Below are 24,701 nucleotides of genomic sequence, written 5' to 3'. Positions count from 1 at the left end.
GTACTTAAAGCATTTTTATCCATTAATTCTTCAGAGATTTTCATCTGCTTATCGTTTCCAACCGATTTAAAATCGCCATCGGGATATTATTTAATACTTAATTAACGTTCCAATTTCTGGTCGAACACGTCCTAAAATTACAAAAAAGAGAATACCTTACGTGGCCAAAGTAACCCGATGCTGAAGCAGAATTAACGAGAAGTAAAAAATATTCTATAAAAAAACATGGTTTATTATCATAATATTTTTGATAAACATAATACAACATACGATCGATATAACGAGGAAAAATTCGAAAAAAATGACTTTTTCTTTTTTAGCGGTACGAGTACAACATTCAATAGTCATTTTAATTAATTAATATTTAACGTAATCTCCGGCCGTCTCCCCTACGGAAAAACGTGTAGCACACTAAACCGATTAACAAACGGATGTTCCCGTACAAATGAACAAAAAACAAAGTAGAAGAAGAAAAAAGACACGTGACGATCGAGTATCGTAATATAATACAATGCGCTATGTACAAATGGGACATTAGCAACTTCCTTCGTGGTCGATGCGACGTCAGAGAGGAGTCCTGGGCGGTTGCTAGGCAACGGTCGTTGAACCGACCATCCTTCTGTTGCTTCTGAAAGAGGAAGATCGTTCGAAAAAGAAGAGAGAGAGGAAAAAAGAGGGTAAAATGATAAAATTTTAGTTAATAAAAAAAAGAATTAATAACGTCGGAGGATGCATATATTACAAATCTATAAATGTGTAAATATGTCGTTGTTACACTTGCGCTTTTTGTCTTCCGTCGGATTGGGTGAAGCGTTATTTTAACGCACGCGGTTTCCATAAATAGAAACAGAAGTGCGGGTGTTCCGGTTGCTGCGTGTCGCGACCGGGGATATTTCTAATTAGTTAAAAGCACAGAAATAAAAACGGTTGTATTTATACTCGCGGCATTAATAATTAAAGAAGATAAAGTAAGGTAAATGGAGCCGGACCCAATCGGATTAGTGTTTTATCTAATGGAGACACGCGATTAAGTCGCTACTTCCGTCCACTTAATCTCTACCAAACAGAAATTGGGTAAACGATAGTTAGGAGAAGCGATCGTGTTTCTATTCAAAACTGCGCTAAACATTTACAAATTTTCTATGTTCTTTGTTTTCCTAAAGCCGAAATATCTAAAGTGCGGGTCGCAGTGCTATATCAAAGTTATAAATTTTTTCCAAATGTTACAAAATTGTTTTTTTCTTTTTCTTTTTTCGTAAAAATTCTCTCTAATATACGTCTAGGAGATAAATGTTTTCGTTGTTTCCTTCCTTCCTTATTATTTTGTCTTAGTTATGAAAATTTAACTAAAAATGTCTAGAAACTGTAACAAAGTCTATCTTCCTCTCTTCTCTTTCCCGGTTTACGAAAATTGAATGTTTTTCTATTCAAATTTCTTCTAAAATTTGGTCTTTCGAATTGTTTTCTACTCTAAATGTAATGTCGATCAAAGTGTTTAGGTACGCGCGACGTTAGTGGCGTCGATCGATGCGCGTAGACTCGTCACGCGTCACGCTGTTGCACGTTGCCACAACAACGAAGAGATGGTTTTCCACGGTAAAGTCGTAGTAATAATTATATATTTATATAAAGGAGTAAAGTAATATTTATGTATTTTCGACTTCGCTATTTTGTTTTGCCGAAATGCAAAGGCACACCACAGATATGAGTTTGGTAACTCTGGCGTCAGTTCCCAGTTGCCGCGAGGATTTCTACAAAACATGGAGGTTGTCGCAAGATTTTGACCTGGTGCAGGCCTTTTTTAAGATTCTCTTGATGATCCCTTTAGCTTTGCATCCCGCGAATCCCGTGCATCGACCCCTGGCCTTTCCCGCGCTGACCGATTCTCTCTTCTTTTTCATCTTCTCCATGTGTTCCGTTTTCAATCGAATTTGACTCAAAATTCCCGCCAGTAATTCGTCCACGTGATGATTGATGCCCGATGACGTCTCAATGAATTTGGTCCCCGCCGACGTCGCCATAGCTCTTCCGTCTGCAAAAATTTGGAAAATCATATTATTTTCGATATTTTCATTCAAGATGATAAATAAAAATTTATTAAATTAAGTTTAACCGAGAGCGTGACATACGTAACTCGATTTTATTCTGTTTACATTTTATCGGTGTCTTTTTTTGTTTTTCTCCAACAAACATGTTGCATTTATAACTGTTTCAGTGTTTTCGATTAACTTTGATTAGAGACAACACTACAAAACAATTTCTAACATCTCTTCCACGTGCACGACAAACATTACTTTGTTCAAATATTCGCCTTACTTTAACGTATTATAAGACCTATGTCTACGTTGTATTACAAACACAGTAAAGCCTGTACAAAACGGGAACCTGCCTAAACAAAAAAAGTATTCCAGTCTACGCAGGTTTTACAGTACCTACTTTTATGGGAACATGGAAATAGAAACGCATATTTAGAACAACCTTACACAAAATGGCAAAATGTTGGAACATAAGTTTAATTGGCAATTCTAAATATTTCGGTTCGTTATCACCTGAAAACACTTTTGGTGGATACGAGTATGTCGTGAAAGATCTTTATTCGTTAAGCCCGTTAAGATATGAACGAATTCGAATTAAGAATCTCTCGGGAGACACGTTACAACTGTTTTTATAGACATTTTTGAAGGTTCTTCCTGGACGAAAATGAAAACATTTTTTTGTTTAACTGGATGCTCTGTGTCAACCGTTTCGAATTTCACGAAGAGATTCTCCCTATTATTAACTTATTATCTGTGCTATTCGATCGTCCTGTCATTGTTAATCATAGTACTTTTTCTTAGTAATCCGGCAACAATGGTAGAAATCTGCAATTCGTTCCGAAAGTGCGTGTGGAATAAAATTTTTGCTTGACGTTACCCATGGTTCCAAAATGGCGGCTCGTCTCTGATTCCAGCGAACACAAGAAAGGAAACAGTGGGGACGCACGTCCTAACCTAACCTAACCTATTCTAATAATTTGGTTGGTAATAATTATGGTAATGTATTCGAGTAGGTTAGGTTAGTTTACAACGTGCGCCCGCGCTGTTTCCTTTCTTGTGTTTGCTGGAATCAGAGACGAGCCGCCATTTTGGAACCATAGGTAACATTAACAAAATTTTTTAATGAAGAAAAATCGTTTAACGTTACCGCAATATCTAAAATCATCAACTATTTACTTTTATTAAAACGTTTGATATTTTCCCAGTAAAATATCGTAATTAATTAACTTAAAAAAATTCCAAAGAAATTTTTATATCGAACATCATGTGGTTTATGTAAATTGTCAATTAAACTTATTGTGCACGTGGAAGAGATGTTAGAAATTTTCCGGTTTATTTCTATAAAAATTTAGATTATTGACCTAATGTTATTGACCTAAGGAAGACTTAAATATTCTTCCATAGGCGAATAAGATTCGAAGCCTCTGCTTTCAAATTTTTCGCAAGAAGCGGATTTCTAAAGATGAGATGTTTTAGAATGCAACTTTCTTAATTTATAAATTTGAATCCCTAAAATATATAAAGTTTTTATATTATTTCATTTATTTATTATATTTTCCGCAGGAATAAAATAAACTGCAATAATTTGGAATTAGTTTCCTGCGCTATAACATTTAGAAGATTGTTTATCTGGAAACGGGAAATTTTTCGTTTTTATTTAAAGATTCACATTTGACATTTGGAAAAATTTTGCCCGTCTTTATTATTTAAGTATTGAAAATTTATTCGGATTGCTTTTAATATTTTTCGACTTTTCAATTATTCTTTTCGTCGTTTTTCATATTTTTCCTCGTCTCCGCCAAAAGCCGGGGATTAGAGGAGCGAACAAATATTTATTTTCGCATCTTACTCACCGTCGGTGGAAATAACCCTCAACCTGACCAGATCGGTTTTGTTTCCCACCAGGATGACCGCTTTGTTGTCCACATTGTCCCACTTTTCCAGTAATCCCAGGATTTCCTTCGATTTTTGGAAACTTCTCTTGCTGGCCACCGAATATATTAACACGTAAGCATCGGGATTATACATTTCTACGAAGTTTTGAGGCTGAGGACAAAGAAAAAGCACCGGTCAATGTTTGTATATAAAACATTTCATTAAAATTCTCTTATTTGTATTATAAAACTACACTTTTTAGTAAGTTAATGCGACGTTTTATCTTATTCAATTAAGCAATAAGGATTATTCTTTATCGAAATTTATAAAAACAGCAAAAAATTATTTAGAAACTATTCGATTAAATTACGCTGTAAGAAAGTATTGGGCTTTAAACATAGATATGAATAAAATATGTTATAAATATTGAGAAAAAGAAATATAAATAAGTAATAAATAAGACTATAAAATTTTATTTTCAGAGTACTCCGTTCAAAAATAGCAATTTGTTCTTTGATTAAAGTAAATATTTATTCTGTTCACTCACCGGTTCTCCTATAACCGAATGCTCTATAAAGGCTAATTCCGATTCTTCCCCGTTTAAAACGACAGTTATCGACTTCTCGTTTTCTTCGTCTGTAACAATAAAAATTCGATATTAATCGCCAAAAATTAATAAAGTATCATTTAAATCCTTTTAAAAAATCGTTTCATTATTAATTCATTTATACACGGATAAAATACAAAGGGTAACTGCTGAGAACAGTGAAGAAGAACTGAAAGTTAACATACGAATAGCCTATTTATCAGAAAAAACTGGTAACTGCGATGTAAAATTTGGAAAGTGTCGGAGTAAATTCTAGTTTTGTAATTTAAAAAAAAAAAAAAAAAAAAAAAAAATCAGCGGAGTATATTTGCATTCCGATGTAACATTTATAGTCACAAAGTTCGTTATGTTTTTGTTTAATATTTAAATACAACTGGAAAATGTGAAGAATATAAAACGAGGAAAATAAAATTTGTTAAATGTACTTTGTTTAGAAATTTTAAATAAATATAAGAGAAAAAATTAGGGGGTTTTATGTTAATACATTCACAAAAGCTTGGCTGTTGTTTAGAGGGTGTATTAACATAACTCTTCAATTTTTCCTCTCTTATCTTCGCTTTAAGTACGAAGTAATGTTAGAATCGACCCGTTCTAAAAGCTGTTAAACTCACTTTATCTCTCGAGATTGTTTTTAATAGTAAACTCCTTCCGCGTAAAAATTTTGTTCTTTATTTTAATTTTAAGGAGGATAAAGATAAAAGAAAACGCTTTTTATACTCGAAAACTTGTCACTGTCATTTATTATTCGTAATTCGTCCGGTAAGTAAAATATATGTAAATTCGTTTTATTTTTTAACAGCCGATAAGAAATTAGTAAATTATTATACTTTTAAATATGGATAAAAAAACGAAAAAAAGGAAAAAAAATTTAATGTTTGTTTAGAGCAACAGAAATGTAAAAAATAAATAATTAAATTAATTCTTTGTATAAAGTATTTCTTTTTAACTGGAAAAAGGAAAGATAACACAATGAATCTTCACGATTTATAACTTAATAATCACACAAATTCCAGGAATAAAACATTATTTAAAAGGATACATCTAATGTATTTTATAGCTATAAATATACCACGAGTATATGTCGAATCTAAACGAAACGAAAAAATTGAATTAAGTTTAAAAATAATATAAAATATAGAACTCGATTTAATTTTATAGAGTAGTTCCAAAATTAATTTTTCTTTAAATCTGGCTCGAACAATTATCGTAACATTCGATGCCGCTTATACAAGCTAATTTGCATAACGCATGGTCAAAAACTTGGCGGCTATTGCGAACTCTCTTTACAATCTCTTCCCTTTTATTTCTGTTGATTAATTCCACTTTAATCGCGCTCTTTGCTGTTCGTTTTAATAGGCCGATACGAACTTCCAAGCTTTTTTTTTAAAAATAGTTTTAATACTTAAAGCGAAATTATTGTTCGATAAAACAAAGCAGGAGGGGAAAAAAGACAAAATACAATTTACAGTTGTTTTAGAACGTTGTCCCACGCTCAGTTCAAATATAGTAAATATAAATGCAGAAGTTAATTGTAAATAAGCCGCTATGTATTATGAATTTGTGAAACGTCGACTTTCTGGACTTTTATAATTAATGTTGTTTGTTTGAGTTATTCAAGTTATTCCATTAATGGATACGTGAGGTAGATGCCATTGCCAGATAATGCTTAAGCACTTAAAGCTTGTTATTAATTTACATCTGCAACCGGTGTGTTTTCTCCGCTCGACTCTTCCACCTTTTCTATTTATTTTTTTGTTCGTTTCTATCACAGCCCACGCCTAAAAGATTAAACGTTTAATAAATTAATTGTTTATACGTCATTAAAAATTTCTAACTTCAAACGTTGACTGATACATCGTTTGTTCGATAAGCATTTATCTGATCGAACGATAAATCTGTTTATCCAAAGGGAAAAAAGACTTTTTCTTCGAAGTGAAGTTTCGTGTTTATTAAGTCATAAAGAATAAATAAAAGTAGTTTTAAAAAACTTGTTATAAATTTATATATTTTTTGAACTATCAAAACAGAAAATATCATGGTAAGTTAACAATAAAAGTGTTATTTAATTGTTAACAAGTTTAATTAAAAAATAATACACAACTGTGATTATAATTAATTTCGTAAAAATAATTTACAACATTTCAATTATTTACGAAATATTCGTCATATTTGTACATTAATCATGATGAATAAACACTTTCATCAAATACACTCACTCGACTTTAAATTTTCCAGCAAATTTTAGTTTCATTCTGTCAGAAACGTTTGGTTTCGTGGCGTTAGAACACCGGAGAGTAAGGAACAGAAGTACGACAGAAGCATTTATCTCGATAAGACACACAAAAATTGTAATTTTATTTAATGCCATTTAATTTTTAATTTTTTCCCCCGCTTTTGTGAAGCATCGAGATAAATTCTCTTCGCGGAAGGTCGCTTTTGTTATCAATTGTTGCAAACTGGCACAAGAAAAAGAAAACGGCGTATCTCTATGTAATGTTTGTTTATGCCATAGCGTTAAATAAATAAAACGGAGAAAAAATAAAGACGAGGCCTCGAGTGTTACGAAATATTTGTGAAGTTTCTACAATATTAAAACGTAAAAGCTTACGCTAACAATTTAAAAATTTCGAATAAAATGAAAACGACATTTCATATTTTTTCTAATTTCTTTCGTTAGCCGAGATTTAAATAACATTTCCGAGTTTTAAGAGCGAAATAAATGTCTATCCAAGACGTTAACGTCGAAAGGGCTGGGTGTTTTGGTTTCGCCTTTACCCGTTCGCCCCCACTGATTATAGAGAAGGGGTGGTTACGCGCATTCTCCTTCCTCTTTAATACAGATGTATGCCTAGTGGAGGAAAAATCGTTTCAATCCAATTGTCGATTTGAAAACTCATCCGACAAGAAAAACACGGGTCCCAAGGAAATAGATCCGAGTCAATATTACCATTACGTAAAGGATCGGATAAATATGTTATTTTGCCAAGTCATTGGCATTCCGAAAGAAAAAAAACCGATAGAAAACAAGTTTAAGAACGTCGAAAATTAAATCTAAACTACCGTAATAAAGCGTTTATTCAGCTCTCCTTTATATCTTTACAATCTGTTCGCTTCTCTTCTTCCTCGTCCATCATCATTTTTTTTTAGTTGCTCGTCTTATTTATTTATTTTTTTTTGTCGATTATTGCGACGTTTACTAGAAAATCAAAATTCCAATTTGTTCGAATCGCACCGAGCCACTACATCGATCGACAGAGCCTACTGTTGATAACCCAATTAAGAAGGATCGGCATATAAACATTCAAAAGAAAAAAATATATTGTATAATTTTTCAAATATTTTATCGTCTTTCCGATGATCATAACGAGAAATATTGCGGCAGTTTTCTGCAATTTGTTTTTCTTTCGCGTAGATTAAATACTGTCACGACCATGCGGGAAAAGAATTTTATTCCCTTTTACCGACGACTGTTTGTTAGTAATTAAACGCAGTCTCAACTTATTCCAAGTCAAATCAAATCTTCGAATATTTAAACTGAATAAAATTACATCGACAACTTTTAATGACAGAGAAGAATTACTTGTTTTTAATTCGAAAATGGAGATTATCAAATTAAAATGGTTTGGCCGGGCTAATAAAAACGCCAATGTTAAACAAATTCTTATAAAAATAAATATTATATTCCTATAACGGCAACGTCGAAAATAAACAATAGTCAAAAAAAAAAAAAAAATCTCTCACGAAAGACGTGCCAAATAAAATATATACTAAAAGGAACTAACTGACAGCTGCTTCGTTCTTATCTCTATATATTCATACAGGATCGTAATTGATTTAAAGTATGAATTAGTTTACGACTGGCACCAACGAAATAAGAATTGTCTTTCGGATTAGTTATTTTTTTAAAATACTGTTATAACAGTTCTAATCTAGTATACAATACATAATTTAAAAAAAAACATCTTGTATCCGTTACAGGTTAGTCGAACTCGTCGTTACGTCATTTAACTCATCGAAGTACTTAAACGTCGAGTCTACGTACAGTACATGTATCACACTTTACATGCCATTTATATAATATATTATACAGGCTAATGGAAAACGGTCGGAAGACCGGATATCTCCTAATCCACAGAGTAGAATACACGAAGACCAAGCTTTCCGATTTGATAGGAAATCGCAACGTCTAATTTTGCTTTAAAAATTTTAATTTAATGGTTTTATTGTAAATTTCAAACGCGAAAAGTACCAAAAACGGTAGGTATAAAACGACTTTTACCAATCGTTAACATTATGCAGCGCAAAATATACCTCCGATTGGTAAAAAACGAACTTACTGGGTGCGAATAAGAGAAACGCAAAGAAACAGCAGTCATTGGCAGTTTAAAATGGTGCGAATCAATATTCGTGGAGTGAAACGACTTTGCGTTACGCATTAGCAAATTAGTGACGACGTCGGTAATACATTTATAAATCTAATTTTCGAATATAGGAGCACGATAAACCGATAGGCACTGGTAAAACCGTAGTTGGTTCGTAATCGTTTCTTCACAATGACACGAAATTAAATATTTTTCAGTTTTTTTTGGTTAAAAGACCGAATTTAGTCGATCGTAGTTTATTAATTACTTAACTAAAATTCAAATTAGCATCCATCAAAACTGTCTTGGAGTAATCCGGAAAAGCATTAACTTCTAATTTAGATATTCGCAAATATTGGTAATGGCTGACATATTTTTGGGCGTGTCGGGTCTACGACTTTTGCGACGTAGAAAAGAATGCTAGCTATTAATTAATAACTTTGTCTTCGTACTTTACACGTTCGCTCCCATCTTTCTTATTCCACGTGTTACTTACATACATTAATTTCAATTCTGAATATTCATACAGAGAAATTTGTAAAATGATACACCGGAAGCTGGGATAAAAGAATATTTTGAATATGGAAAATATTCGACATTTTTTTTGAACGGATAGAAAAGTACAAAGATGAAGAAAAATTGCTATAACATTTCCAGAGAAAAAAGTTTTACATTCAAGTTATCTTTAGCATCGATTTATTCCACTCGAGATAAGGATTGATGTTACTTTAAAATAATAAACAAACTCCGCCAGCAATTTAGATTGCTCTTTAACATCTATTTTAAGCGAATGTCGAGAGACTATTTTCAAAAGGCTCTTCAAATAATACCAAAAATTGCTTTTAAATTAATAATATCCATTGTTTAAGAAATAGCAATTTTCCTATTTACAAATCCTTGAAGACTCCTCTCGCCACTTGTTAAGTTATCGATGTTTCTCCATTTACTTTTGATGTAAAAAAATAATACATCGAAAAGTTTTATTGAATTTTTTATTTTCTGATTAGTCCTTTCGGCATTTAAAGATTAAAATATAATATTTCTGTAAATGGAATCTGACCCCATTCGTTTAAAGAAATTTTCTTTTATCTGTTCGATTAATTTGTATGCGGGCAATGGAAATAACATCTTTCATCTTATATGAGCTGTCGTCATTCTTCTATACTACTTAAAGGATGGATATGACAGATTAGCAAGTAAATTGCAAATTTTACACCGTGAAGGATAAACTTACATCTTCAGAATTGCAGTTCGATCAACTTACAAAAAATTAGCGAAATTTCTTTGAAACGGAATAAATAATTTAGAAAAATTCTCAATGTGCAGGATAACTTCTTTATTTTTATTGTTGTTGCAATTTTGTTGAGACCGGGACTTTAGAGACAAGTGTTATAAGACGTGGTAAACTAGAAAGAGTTTTATAGTTAATAATTATTTCATTTTCAATTAATTAAATTCTGCAAATTGCATAATTAGGTAACAGAATACGCATTTTCTGCACGGAAAAGACGAGCAGAAAATAAAATGCTCAAGAAAGCGTCACAAACTAAATAATTGTGACGCCTTCTTGCAAATATTTTCTGTGGCGTAGCGTAAGATATGATTTTAATAGGCTCGAGTACTTTTGTGATAGAATCGATAAAAATAAATAAAACCTTTTGCTAAACACGTACTGTAAGTTAACAATAACCTTTCGTGCAAGCGCGTATGAAATGCTATTATACAACAATATAAATGTTAACAGTTATGAAGCGAAATTTGTAAACACGGAAACAAGAAAGTGCATAACTGATAGAACTAAATTGATATTTAATTCAAATATAAAAGAGAGAACAAAGAAGAAATTTTTCGCACTGGCTAAATAATAATAATATTAATATATACAGTGTTCTTACGTACACGCACCGTGATTAAATTCTGTATTTGGTTATGTTTGTCGGGTTTCGAAGAGGAGGACGGTGAGGGTGGAGCTACCCCCTAAAACTTCATTAAAATGCATGGTCATCGAGCTTAGGTACGTCCCGAAAGTTTCAACAGACCCAGAAAAGTCTTCGTTGATGCGAGACAAATCCGAGTTACATTTTGTAGGTTTCTATTCCAACTGTTAACGACCTAAAACTGTGGAATAATAAATTACAATCGCTTTAAAAACAGCTTGTAAATTAGCAAAACGACAATTTTCATAAATGATTATTTCAAGATGTTTTCAATTCGATTTACAACAAAAATTGTTATTATACTAGGTTTAAGCCAAGCCTTGACTACGTTCTCTCGTTTGTTTACGTTATTTGAATATCTTTAAATAAATAATTTTACATAACGACAACCAAACCGAGCGAATTTTCTATTCTACAAAATAAATTAAATACAATTGAATTATTTTAAATATGTTAGAATTACTCGATTCGATTTCGAGAAACGACAATTCCGTAAACAAACCTATTCGAAACTTTAAATAAATTTACAATCGACGTTATGTTTCGTTTATATTTGAATTCCCTATCTTTAGTTTTAAGAAGTCGAACGTTTGTCGAGCTTTCAGTTAGGCTATATCGACTAGTGACGTTTCTAGATTATTTTTGCTGTTGCCAATGGCCAAAAGGATCCGGTAAACCTCCTCGGCGTGAAATATGGCCACCTTTTACATTGTCTTTGGAAGAGAAACTAATCGTGGCTTTTGTGTAACAAAGTGACACGTAACGAAGTAAATGAATCTAGGTCTTTAGAACTTTGGAAAACACTCCATTTTCTATCGAATTCTTACTTCTCGATATTAAATTAGTAACAAATTCTTTATATCAAGAGAGAAAATTCCGCAAATATTAAAAGAGAGAAACATTTTCCCACTTTTATTAGAGAATTTTTTTATGTGAAAGAGTAACCGTGTTATTTTTGTAGCAATGTTTCTCTTTACTAGAAAACTGGTAACCCACATTTTTCTTCGAAATTGATATCCCGAAACTAATTAAAGTAAGAAAAATACTCGATAAATTCTAGAAGGAATAATCTAGTCTGGAATTCGCATCCTTCTCACTAACAAGTAAGAAAAAATTTATCGTATCTTCATTATTTTTTGCCGTCTTACGTGTAAAATGGTAAAGAAATGGGTAAAATTAATGCTAAACAAAACGAAGATTATGTCGAATTATATTGTTTATCTATAATTTTATATAAGAAATATATACAGATAATAAAAAATCGATTTTACTTTCTCTGATCTATTTTATTCGATACGTATAGGCGAACATTCGAATTATTTTATTGTATAAAAAAAGTCGCCTTCTGTAGAATCAAGAATACGAGTTAGGTATCGAAAGCCTTCATCGTCTTTCACAAAATATTTAACTTTCACGATGCATCCCGATCGTCGACAGAACCTTCTATAGGCTTCATTAGCCCGAATCTAAACACTACGACCAACTGGTGTCTGCGTACAGATATTTCTGCGCGTGTGTACAGTACGTGTCTCGCTTAGAAATCAACAAATAGAATTACAATAATAGGAATTTGACTTTCATATTTGTGCAGCAAACGTGATGTTTACCGTCATATTTATGAAACAATTAAGAACGAGTCTATTCTTTAATAAACTATTTATTTTTAAATTTTCCTTTTATCTTTACTCTTAATAAATGTTTAAACAATACAATTAAAGTAAAGAAATAAAATCGAAAATGTTTAAATCGTAACGCGTTTAAAAGCATCCTCTTCCGGATCAACGAATTCCCATGTGGATAAAACATTACTGTGTATAATATATTATCTAGGGCAGGGATGTCCAACCCGCGGCCCACAGCTTACTGCATCCTACACATTTTATATGGGGTAGTACTGTACTGTACCTGTACATACCTTTTTTTTTCCTGTATGTATAGTCTACTAAGAAAATTTTTCTCATGGATGGCGCATCTTTGTTTCTCGGATGCAATTTTCGTTACTCCTTTATCTGCTCGAGTCTTTTTGATTATATCTTTCTTAGGTAAAATTGTATCTACTGTAGACTTGTTGAAGTCATCTGCCTTCAATATCAGACATCTTCTGCTCACTCTCTAACTTGGATATTATCACTTGCTTAGTTCCTATAGATAATACAGTTCTTGACACTCCACTCTTTTTAGGCCCCATAATATTATCAGTTTTTTAAATATAAAGTTCATAAAAACACGTACAAAAATTCAGAGAACAGAAATTCACTGGTGCAAAAAAGGTTATGTATACAACTGCGAAAGTCTCGTTTCATAAGCCATGTATACATGCTATTAAAATATAGTTTTACAAATCTTAAATGCAGCGTCGCTTCTTGTGTTTGTTCTGTCAGGTGTTTGTTGTCCGATTTGTTCACAGTCCGAACTGTTCGTTAACCAATTATTCACTGTAGTACATACTGTTGTGAACAATTCTCTTCGTGCATGAAAAACATCAAAATTGCTGAAAGAAATAAATTGAGTGATACCCATTTAAATAATATTCTTAGAATTAAGACTAGTACCATAAAAGCCGATATTGACAATATTATAAAAGGAATGCGATATCAAAAATCGCATTGAATTTATTTTTATTTTGTGCGAGTATAATTTTTTTTACTGACAATAATACAGTATAGATATATATATATATAATTACAAAATACCGTACAGGTATTTGTTATTAAAATTTGATATTCATATTTTGAACTTTTTAAAAGCATATATTTATATAAAGTACCTTTGTGGCCCGCTGAATATGCGTAAATTTCTAATTTGGCCCATTAGGAAAAAAGGTTAGACAACCCTGGTTTAGAGTAACGTAAAGAAGGTAACCGGACACAACAGATTTTTTTTCTTTTTACGTATATGTGTGTGTAAGAAGTTGATTTAGAAAAGGAGGACGTATGTACATCGAAATTCTCCACCTTTCTCTAGTAATTACCAATGGGTTTCTTATTGCGTATTGCCAGATTCAAGTTGGACGTACTGTACTTAGGTGTGGTGCTGTTTGTGAAAATTTTACCTGAAAAAATGCTATTCGCTTTTATTTATATTTCAATTTCTCGTTTACTCGCATTTTTCTATGCAAAAAATGAGAAAGAACCAGAATCTTTGGAATCAGTATCGAACGCATCGACCAAAGTCGTTGCGTCCTGCTTTTATCTACTTCCAATCTTTTCTTATTTGTTATTGCTGGATTTCTTTGTAAATAATTTAAGCAGAATAATTTTACCAAACGAAATGATAATTTTAAGTGATTAAGGAAAGATGCTACGCATAATTGGCTTAATTAAGGATAGATAAAGTAAAAATTCCGGCAACGAGTTGTTTAACTTTCCCGGCAACACTTAAAACTGCGTGTGTGGCGCCATCCGTTACGATATTTTATTTTAAAAGGTTTTTATAATTTTAATTGTCATAAAATGACAAACAGCTTAATTTTGAGAGTAGGGACGGATTTTATAAAAAAAAATTGTAAATGCTAATAACAAGTAAAATCGTCATTATACTGGAAATACGCACGACCCTCATTATCTCCCCCCCCGACCTTTAACCACCAAAATTTAATAGCATCGATCCCCGAATAAACAAACCTCCCTACAAAATTTCAGAAATTTTCGACAAAAAGTACAGAAGTTATTAAGGTTCAAACTGAACGAACAGAATCGTATCCCACACACACAAACACTAACATCCATACAAACAGAATAAACCCCCGAATTTTTACACATTTCTTAGAGTTTCAAGGTGTCCCGAGCCCAAAAATGTAAAAATCTTGGAAGGAGTCATTTTTGACCCATCGCCATAATTGCCTTCTGTTATATATAACAGAGCCTGGAACTTAATAAAAATGATAAAAGTTTGAATATAAATTTTTAATTAAATTTATTTAATGTAAAAATTGTATTTTTTCCCTCGAAAATATGGAATATTTTATTATTGTCGGACGTTGAAGATCGTTTAACGTCACGATTCGGATGATGGAACGTCGTGTGCTAGAGTTCGATTCTCTTCCGTATGAATCATCTCCGGCTGTAGACTTTTAGCGTGGAAAATACAAAATATCTACCAGATAAATTCCTAAAGTTCTCACACTTTTCGGAAGAAAGAGACTTTCTACCAGACGTTCTGCCTTATCAAGTCTCCTACATTCGATCACATAAAATCAGTAAATAATTTACCAAGTAGCGGAGAGCGGGGCTAAAAGTTCCCGGGGTAAGTTGTTCCGATTGAAATAGCTCCACAAAGAAAAAAAATATATATAATTAGTAAATATGTCATGAAATCGAACGTTTCTTTGCACCGACGGCAGGTATCTTAATCAGGCCAGTGATGTCCGGTACATTGGAAAGAGAGCCTGTACGTCGCTGATCCACATAAGTAAATATTTTCGTGTTTGATATTTTTGGTATATCTGGCGAATTTAAATAATTAGCGATTAGTTGTTTGGTATTTTTATTCAAAAATATATCGAGTATCTTGATATACTACGCTAAAACTGTATATGTCTCGTAACCTAATCTAGAAGCTGCTGTTTTGAACCCATGTGCTATCGGGGCTAGATGTTCCCTTCTTTGCGGGCATGTTGTGACCTTGGAACAACTTGCCCCAGTTCATCTGTACCGGTAATGCAGTAGAAATAATGTTTTTTTTTTTTTTTTTTTTTTTTCCTTTTGCAGTATGCGGACTTATATTCGAAAAGCAACACGGGGTTCTGTATCTCGGGAGTTGATGCAAAGAGCTGCAGATGCAGTTATTAAAGATGGTTAAAAAATAAAAACTGTTGCCAGAGAATTAGATATTTGTCATATGACGTTATATAGATTTGTAAAGAAGTTGAAACCTGGAGTAGAAAACACTGCGATTGGCTACAAAAAAGTAAAATTGGTCTTTATTGAAGAACAGGAAAACAAGTTAGCAGAGTATTTGTTAAATGTAAGCTTTACTGACGAAAGACAAATCTTGGATCAGTCAGGGTCATCGGGAGTTGTAAATTTGCCTGCAACTTCTGGTGTTATACAAGAACTTGGAAAGGATGTTCCTTTCTCCCCTTTTCTTTAAGTAAAAGTTATAAATGTTGAAACGTAAAAATGTTTTATTTATAATAAATTTAAGAAAAACAACTAATTATTGATAAGATATTATTGATTAGTCTTTAAATACATACTTAGTTAAATAAATTATTGTTTTTTTACATATTACACCTTCCATAGATCTTGTAACAACTTGCCCCACCCTGTTAACAACTAGCCCCGAACCGGGATAAGTTGTTACTTTCCGACTTTAGGTATTGTATTATTGATTATAAAAAAAACTTACAAAAAATCAACCCCAAAAATTGTATTTATAGCAAAGTTAGATATATTACTAAATTTTAATCTCTTAATACTTATGCTAGAATTATGTTTCCTTAACAAAATATAAGGTTGATTAAAAAACGGAACTTGTAGCCCCGCTCTCCCCTAACTTAGTAGTTACAATAAATATTTATTATTTTAAATCGTCAGCCTGTGGGTCAGGCTATTAATTAACTCTGCATTGGTCCTACGGGAGCTGTCGTAGATAGGGATAGAATATTTTACTTTAGAAGACGGTAACGGCGCAATTAAAATTTGATGGTTATCACTCCAGTTCCCACAATTCGCGGGTCTTTACAGACAGAGTGGTGATCACCCGTCGAGAAACACTCTGCCGTTTCCATGAAATTTTCCTCGAAGATCAATTAAGCCGTCAGATAAACGTGTTTTCGAAATGGAAGCCAACTTCAAATACGAAATGTTCGATTTTTAATTAGTAGCGCGTAATTACGCGTTAAAGATACGAATGCTAAATAAAAAAAATTAATAAACAACATTAAAAGGAAATCCTTTTCGTTATAGATTAATGCTGCCATATCTGATTTGCGCACCAGTACAAATCCAATTTCGATCTCTTCGTCGAGATACGTAAACGTCAGGCTGAATAATGTTCGAGTTACGACACAAAACGAAACCATATACGTCATTTTAGAGTGACGATTGTCACCTGCTGATTTTATACTTGTAAACTTCTGGTGTCGGAAATACACCGATATATATGACTAAGCGTAAGTGACGAAAGCGCCGATTTCCCATAATGTATGGATACTAATATGGAAGCAATATACAGAAACTGGAAGGCTGAACACAACAGAATTTTGGTGGACTACCTTGTCATATCTTGTTTACGACCGCTTCTGTTTGATCTATATGACAATAAATGAGTTATATCGTTTTAAATGAAATTCTTTCCTATCAAGCTACGCATACAAGAATCGAATCAGAACAATGCTATGGCTCTAGTATTTTTATCGGAATAATCTTCGCGATTGTGAGAATTTGTTAAATCTGTTGATAATGTAGACAGGGTTTGTTGGGTATTCAAGAAATTCTTCCAGTCGTAAAATTATTATCGCCAAGAACGTTTTTTGGACGAAGTTCCGAGATGATCGTTCTTTCCCCCCTCTTTAAATCGATTGTTTTCTTCATACAATTAAGGAAAGTATCTGTCGTCTCTTGTAGTTGTCTTCTTTACCCTTTAATTATTTGCAGCATGACATTAACCTAACGAAAGTTCTTAAAACTTTACAGTAATAACGACTCGTACTAAACTATCTTCTTTCTCCGTTTGGATTCGATCAACTACCTATCTTGTAACTGTTTCTCGTCCTAATTCATCTTTAAATACTGTTAAAGATACAAGCATATGTGTTTTCGTCTCGCTCGATCCTCTATCTAAACACTAATAATAGTATTTCCAAACAGAATTTCCTTACGTATCGATAGATTTACATATCAGGAATTGCTCTATTATAGTTTGTGACGTAAAATTATTTTTTCACGAATGGATTTATTTTTCATTTTTACAACGTACGCTGTGTTTGCAAGTATTCGGAAACCCACTTTGATCTCCAGTTTATGAAGACCATCAAGCATTATATTTAATGTAGGTTATTTACTTCACAAGATGTGTAGATTTGCATAATCTTAAGAACGCGGGAAAAGTTTTTCGGATGTCAAAGTAGGAGTAAAATGATCTAAATTCAAAATTTGAATAAAAGTTATTTGAGCGTTACCTACGAGTAGTCTACATTAAATTCTGTGAAAGAATTTTAATACGCTTATCATTTTCCATCGCATCTTCGATCATTTACTTCCGATATTGTAAGATTCTTATTTCCATCGAACGACAGAGGATAACAGTCGAAAGGAATAAACGATCTGTATCAAATCTTTCGAAAAGTTTTCTTCGAGTACAGTCGATAGTGTTATTTGGCATTAGAGAAATACGTGGCAACCGGAAAACTAACAACTTTGCACACAATATCAACGTTTAAACCAGTCTTTAAAAATAACAATTTAAGAATTACTACACTAATCGGTTTGCCTAAGACAAAAGTTTCACATTATCTAAAGACTCACGCTCGAATTAGTATAAAAACTTGAAAAATATAAGAATTAATCAAAATGAAAGGATTTAGGCGGGAGAGAGGTAGAAGCAGGAACGTATAGTAATTCGATATGAAATTTGTATGCTATGTCAATACTCATAAAGGAAAATGAAAAATTTCGACGCAAAATGACTCGAAAATAATCTGAAAAAATAATAGAAAGTTGAGAAATGTGGAAATAAAAGACAATCTGTTTCTAAACGTTTCAGCTATTCTTCCACGAAAGAAACTTAAAACTGGCATTTTGACTTTGTAATCTTCATTCTACCTCCTTCTTCGGTCGAATGCAGTAAACTGTAGTTAACCATTCACTAGACGTTCTTCTTTGTACAACCCGGAAGAAGCACCGGAAGTATTCCTTCTTCCGGACGAAATTAAACTAGAAATCTTTTTCTATTTAATGTTTTTCGTGAAGATTTTCCTGGAAATCGACTTTATTTACTTCTTGTGTTTCTTTAGCGATTAGAGAAATTTACGTGACGAGGAACATGGGAAGCCGGAAATTTGATAAGCCGGAAGAAAGCAATAAACGTCTAATAAATCGATAAAGTGAATTAGTACTCTTCTGGCGATATACAGGTATTAGCGAAAGACTTCAAATAATAATAAAAGTACTTATATTTCACGTATTATTATGCCTCTACCGATGGAAGAAAATTATCGTATGATGTAAGACCATTGTAGTTTCATATACTCCTATTGTTTACACGGGATAGAAGTAAGTTACTTGAAACTAGTCGTTTGTCGATTAGACTTTAAAAGCCAGCCACACATTCTATACTAGCTTTAAGTAGACATTTCGTGGGAGCGAGTTCGGGTTCGATATACGAAATTAACAATGAAAACTTTTGTACTGTGCTTATCACGCGATGTAAACAACGTAGAAACTTCTATTTGATAAGTAACGGCCCACGTTCGGTGGTTTATGATACCGCAAAGTGAGTGATTTTTCCAAAATGGCCGACAAAAAAAAAAAAATAATCTTTTAAAAACTTTTTAAAATTTGAAAATTTTAAGTTAGGAAAAATATGGATCTTCAGAATACACATTACCAATAATATTAAGACGGGTTCGGGGAAATTTGTATCATTAAGTGAAAAATCACGTTGCCAGTGTAATATACCACGCGCCGTTGCAGTCTTATTTCAAAGTTCATTGCGTACGCTTGTTTATTTTATTATTGCACAGCTCAACGGCTTTGAAAAATTTTGATTATGGATTCTAAAGGTATATTAAAGATTGCGTAGGTGTCGATTTTACAATCTGTGAATTATAAATACTGGACATAAAATGAATAGTTCGTTGATAAATTAAAATATTCCTTATTTGAATTTTAAACCCAGTTTAAAAAATAGTATTTTAAATTTTTACTGCAAATAACAGGCACGTTATTCTGTAATTTAATAAATAAATCACGCCAATTTACTTATGATTTCGGATAATACGATTTTTTTTTTTTTTTTTTTTTTTTTCAAGTTGTGACCCTGAAGAATTGTTTCCGATCTTAAAGAAAGATGGAAAAATTTAACCTTTACTCTCAGAATCTCGATTTATTTTGCGAGAATATATGATGAGAAGCTAAATTTACTCGAGCGTGAGAAATATTTGGATAAGAAAATTTATGGAATTTGTTCCGACCATCAAAAAAAGAAAGTGGAAAAGTTATTGCAATCGCACAGCACGCCAAAAATCGCATCTGCAGCTGGCGTTAATCAGCACGCTTCTGGTAAAAGATATGCCTCAACTTTAGTGAAAAGAGGCAACAAAACTAATTGCTACACGCATTGTGAAAGTGAAGAAAGCCTTTAAATCGTACCCGAGTTTATAAAAGTCAAACTTAACTAATTCCAACGATTTGTCCGAAGTAATCGACTTAGAGTTGTCCTCCGATAAATGGTATATCCTAGAGACAATTAAATGGGGATAAAGGTATTAATTAATATTTACCCGTCTTACGAATCTGTTAAGAAGGCTAAATTAGAGTGTTACCCCGAGGAAGAAAGTGTTACAGTAACAGAAATCTATAGAGAGGTATATTCTGATTCTACGAGTAATTTACTTATGACTTCTATCATTTCACGTCAAATTTACAGACATCAGAACAGAAAATTATACGTTGTAATTCGGCAAAGTTTCTAATGATACGAATAATATATTGTCACCTTATTCATTTTCAATTTAAAAAAGAAATAAAAGAAAACACAATAAACAAGAATTTTGATGGCATTCAGAAGAAAATCGAATCACTCCACCCTAAGACTGTGGTAATTGGAAAGGTTGAATTTAAAATTAAACGTGTTCTCTTCTTTACCATGGTAGACTCGGTAAACTTTACTAGTGGTAAGTTTGCAACGTGCTAACACTCTTCACAAAAATGCTACATCTCTCCAAAGAATACGAACAAATTGACTTCAGTAAATGAAAGAGAATGTGACGAAACACGTGTCCTACCTACTTTTTGCGCAAATATTCGATTTCTCGAATGCTTATTACACGTGGTAAATAAACTTGACACTAAAACCTGGAACTAGACAAGCTAGAGAAGGTAATGAAAAGAAGGTCCAGAACAGGAATTATTTTTCGACAAATCGGGAAAGAAACGGCTTTATTAGTGGATTAACTAAATTTATCTGCGATTTCGTGAATGACGGAAATACGTCTCGAGGAATATTTAACGACTTAAATTAGCAGATATAACAGTTATTGAAATTGACGTACAGTACAGTTCACACGAATAACAGATGTTGAAATTCTAGATGACAGATGGTTCTATCCATTGAGTTCTGTATCAATTTAGAAAAATTTAAAAAAATAGATAAAGTACACGGCTTAATGTACGCTAAGGTCTACGAATAGTTTCCTATTCCGGTTACTGTTCACAAAATCAGCATAAACGGAATGAGTGTAGTTAAGAATTTTATTCCTTGTATTAACCAAGTGGCAAGAGTAAGTCAAGAATCAAGAAAGGACTATGAATTTTATCGAGAACGTGGTGAAAGGAAAATGTCTGGAGTGAAAACAAATGAAGATTTCTTCCTTCACTCCCCATTTCTTCTGATCTTTCTATTTTGGGGTGTCGAAGTATACCGTAGAGGAAGACATCTTCGTTTTCATCCGTAAATTCGGACGACTCGTGTTTCTCAACGGCCGGATGACGAATGTAATTCTCGACAATATTACTCTTCCAGATGCTAAAGGGGATCGTCAGACAGAAATAAAGTTTAGAAGGTTAGATATTTTTGGAGGAAATGCGATAAGAACGACCGGCGAGCAAAACTATTCCTTCGTCCGTAATCCTTTCCCATTGGCTCTATTACGATATGTAAACCAATTAAATTATAGATTTTTATTTCTCTCTACATTCGTAAATACGTGAGAAATTACATTCGTCGGCCAGCGGAGTAGGCGAGAGGGGAACTTTCTTACATCGGAACTTCGGTTTATCATCGCTAGAGGGCGCCACCGGCAGTGACACTAAATACTGTATTTTAGACAGAAATTACAGAATAATTTCTAACGTTTACGAGTTAAAATTAAAGCCGAACTAGGTTTAACGAACCCAGAAAAATTCCCAAAGTACAATTCGATTTTTCGCTATTAATCGTTCCAATTTCTGTCCACGATTTTAAAATTAGAAAATTCGGAGTAAAATCCGAAAATTTCGGGACTTTTCCTCCTATTCCATACTAATTACCCGTCGTTTCGTTCCCGCCGACGTAACGTCTATCAATCGACCGATTCGTCCGGCCGTTGGCTTACCGGTTGGTGGCCAATCGACGCCTTCCAACCAGTTTTCGTGACAGGTGAACGGTAACGCGATCGGTGGTGACGCTACCGGGAACGGGGGGAGCATCCCCTTTCTATTTTCGAACGCCGCCGTAATTTGGGAATTATTAAAATCTTCGATCGTACTACGCGGCTAAATTTAGAAAGCGTGACGTGTTTTTTTTTTCTGCTCGCCCGTTTTTCTTTCGTTATTTTTGCCACGCCGGATTTCTGCACGATGGCGGTTGCCCCGGAAACCCGCGATAAATAGAAACGCGGTCGTATCTACACCTCGACCTTCTCTTTCCGACCCGCATTTATCGCCAGTGGCCGAGAAAGGGGACTTCGACCCCGTTCCCTGGCCACAACGTTGGTTTATCGACTCCGGTGTCTATCGGAAAATAAATGATCGATAACCCCGTTTCCACACCCGCACACGATAAGGCAAACGGAGAAAATGACAAATGTCTGGCCACTAAATAATTACTTATATAATTATGACTTTACCTCGATATTACGTTCGAAACTCGATGACGCCGTACGAAAGATTTTGACAAAATAATGTAAATAAACGGACGAAAATGGGCGATTTATAAAACTAAAAAAAAAAAAAAAACTATTCGAAGATCTTTTGGGTTAACCAGTCGGGGAGACGATATTTTCCGCTTGGCTCCAGATGTGTTCTGTCAAACTTTATCTATTTTTGTGAATTCGCGCTACCCCCGAGACGCGTATTATAGTTTTTTAATTGTAAAATGTACACCGTGGCATATATTTAGAACAAGTTTTCGGTTCCACTAATATTCTTTCCGAGGATCCGACTCGTTCGACTTACGACCTTTTTCTAATAACTCGAAACTCGAAACGGAAATTCATTTGTTCAGTATAATAATTAAGGAAAGAGAGGATATTTCTCTCTTCTTCTTCCGCAAAACAGTTATACTATTTGACAAATGAATATTTTCTCTCCTCGTAATTAAACAAAATATAGAAAATTATCGTTTCTAAAAGAAATTCCAATCCGAGTTTTTATCACCGAAAAGTTTATCTACCAATGTTTCCAAAATAATAATTGAAAAAAAATGTTTACTTTGTTAATTGCTTTATCGTCTAATTAAATATTATCGATTTTTACCAAAATAATTAAACTACGAATAATCTTCGGCGATTAAAAAAAAATAATAATAATAATAAATTTAATTAGAATTAAGTGTGGATACGAAAATGATCGTAATTAATACACTCGAAATATACGAGATGCCGAAAAAGATTGTTGGGGTTTGCTGTAATGGAAATGGAAAATAGAAAGCTCTTATCCGTTAAAACTTTCGACGTAACTTTCTGTTACCTTAAAAGCTTATTTCTTTTCTTTCGAATATATACAAAGTGTGCTTGTGTTTAGCTAAGTTTACTCTCGCATAAGTCTTCCACTTCGTTTCGCGACGGTATAAGTTAAGTATTGTATTCCGTATTAAAAAAGAAGTCCTAGAGGAATATCTCGGAGCGATTTTTAACTTTTAAATAAAAAATTCCCTTGACTTCTGGTCTAGATTATAAACTTGGTACCGATATTAACAATTCGCGTGTATCTTAACTTTAATTCTCTCTCCGGCTGTTGACAACCCTTCGCAAAAATTGAGAATGCGAATAGAATATTAAAACGATTTTCCTTCTTTACGGACGTATTTGGCTGCTATTTTTCACGTAACAACTCGAACATTTACCAATTTTTTCTGTGTATCGATGCGTATAGCCTGTATTTCCAAAACGTGCGGAATCGTATAAAAATCTTCTTATAAAGCACTTTTTAATGAATTTTATTAAGCTTTAATTCATAAATATTTGTTGATAAATAATAATTGAAAAAAAAATTAATATAAACGTAACAAATATACAAAAGACCGACTCCTAATAACGCTATCTCGTAACAATGGCTTAGTGAATCCACTAAATTCTCCGTTTTCTACCCGAAACTGTTAGAAAAAAAAAGCCGAAAATAGATGTACTGTACGAAAGAGGAATTTGAATTCTCCCCTAACCGGCACGTAACACGCTTACATATTTTTCTACAGGTTGATACTACGTAATTCATACAACGTTACAGCAGAATTACAATTATGATATAAATAACGCAATGTGTAAGTGGAGCGCGTGGTTTAATGTGCAAATTGTAACCTCTCCGTCCAGTCGATAGACTTAACGAAGCGTAAAGGAGTTTCTACGTAATATTTTGGTCACCCGTAAAAAAAAAGAATAATGGGAGTCATAAATAGACGAAGCGAATCTTCCACCCGGATTAGCCAATGGGAAACAAATATCTGTCGATATAATTGCACCAGACGTTGATATCGGTGTTTGGCGATTGGCGAATTCCCTTAAATTACGGTACATATATTTTGAAATGACACGTTATAAATGTTTTTATGTGCGTGGCCAATCGAAAATACGATCGAGTGTAACGTTAAATGGAAAGAAAACTGCCGATATTGAATCAAAATGGCACGCAGTCTCCGATAATTCCCGGTTACTTCGCTATTCTCACCCATCACAAAACGAATATTTCTCTTTATAGTTCCTTCCTATTCAAAGATAGTTTTCCCAATAAAAGATTTGTTAAAGATT

General features: G+C 33.1%; 1 protein-coding gene across 1 annotated transcript in view; it reads right to left on the bottom strand.

The window, feature by feature from the left end:
- Positions 1–840: 840 nt before the first annotated feature.
- LOC136990556 (GTP-binding protein REM 1-like) overlaps positions 841–24,701 on the bottom strand; it is a 34,940-nt gene continuing 11,079 nt past the window's right edge. Inside the window, exons 2-4 of the mRNA XM_067288957.1 lie at positions 4,459–4,547; positions 3,890–4,082; positions 841–2,032 (exon numbers count right to left, since the gene is read on the bottom strand). Coding sequence (XP_067145058.1) covers positions 1,752–2,032; positions 3,890–4,082; positions 4,459–4,547 — 563 coding nt within the window. The 3' untranslated portion in view covers positions 841–1,751. The remainder of the gene's footprint in view (positions 2,033–3,889; positions 4,083–4,458; positions 4,548–24,701) is intronic.

Source organism: Centruroides vittatus, unplaced genomic scaffold (genome assembly GCF_030686945.1).
Source record: "Centruroides vittatus isolate TY-2023 unplaced genomic scaffold, ASM3068694v2 scaffold_944, whole genome shotgun sequence".
NCBI lineage: Eukaryota > Metazoa > Arthropoda > Arachnida > Scorpiones > Buthidae > Centruroides > Centruroides vittatus.
The sequence above is the reverse complement of the archived record's forward strand: the minus strand, read 5'-3'. Positions and strand labels throughout refer to the sequence as shown.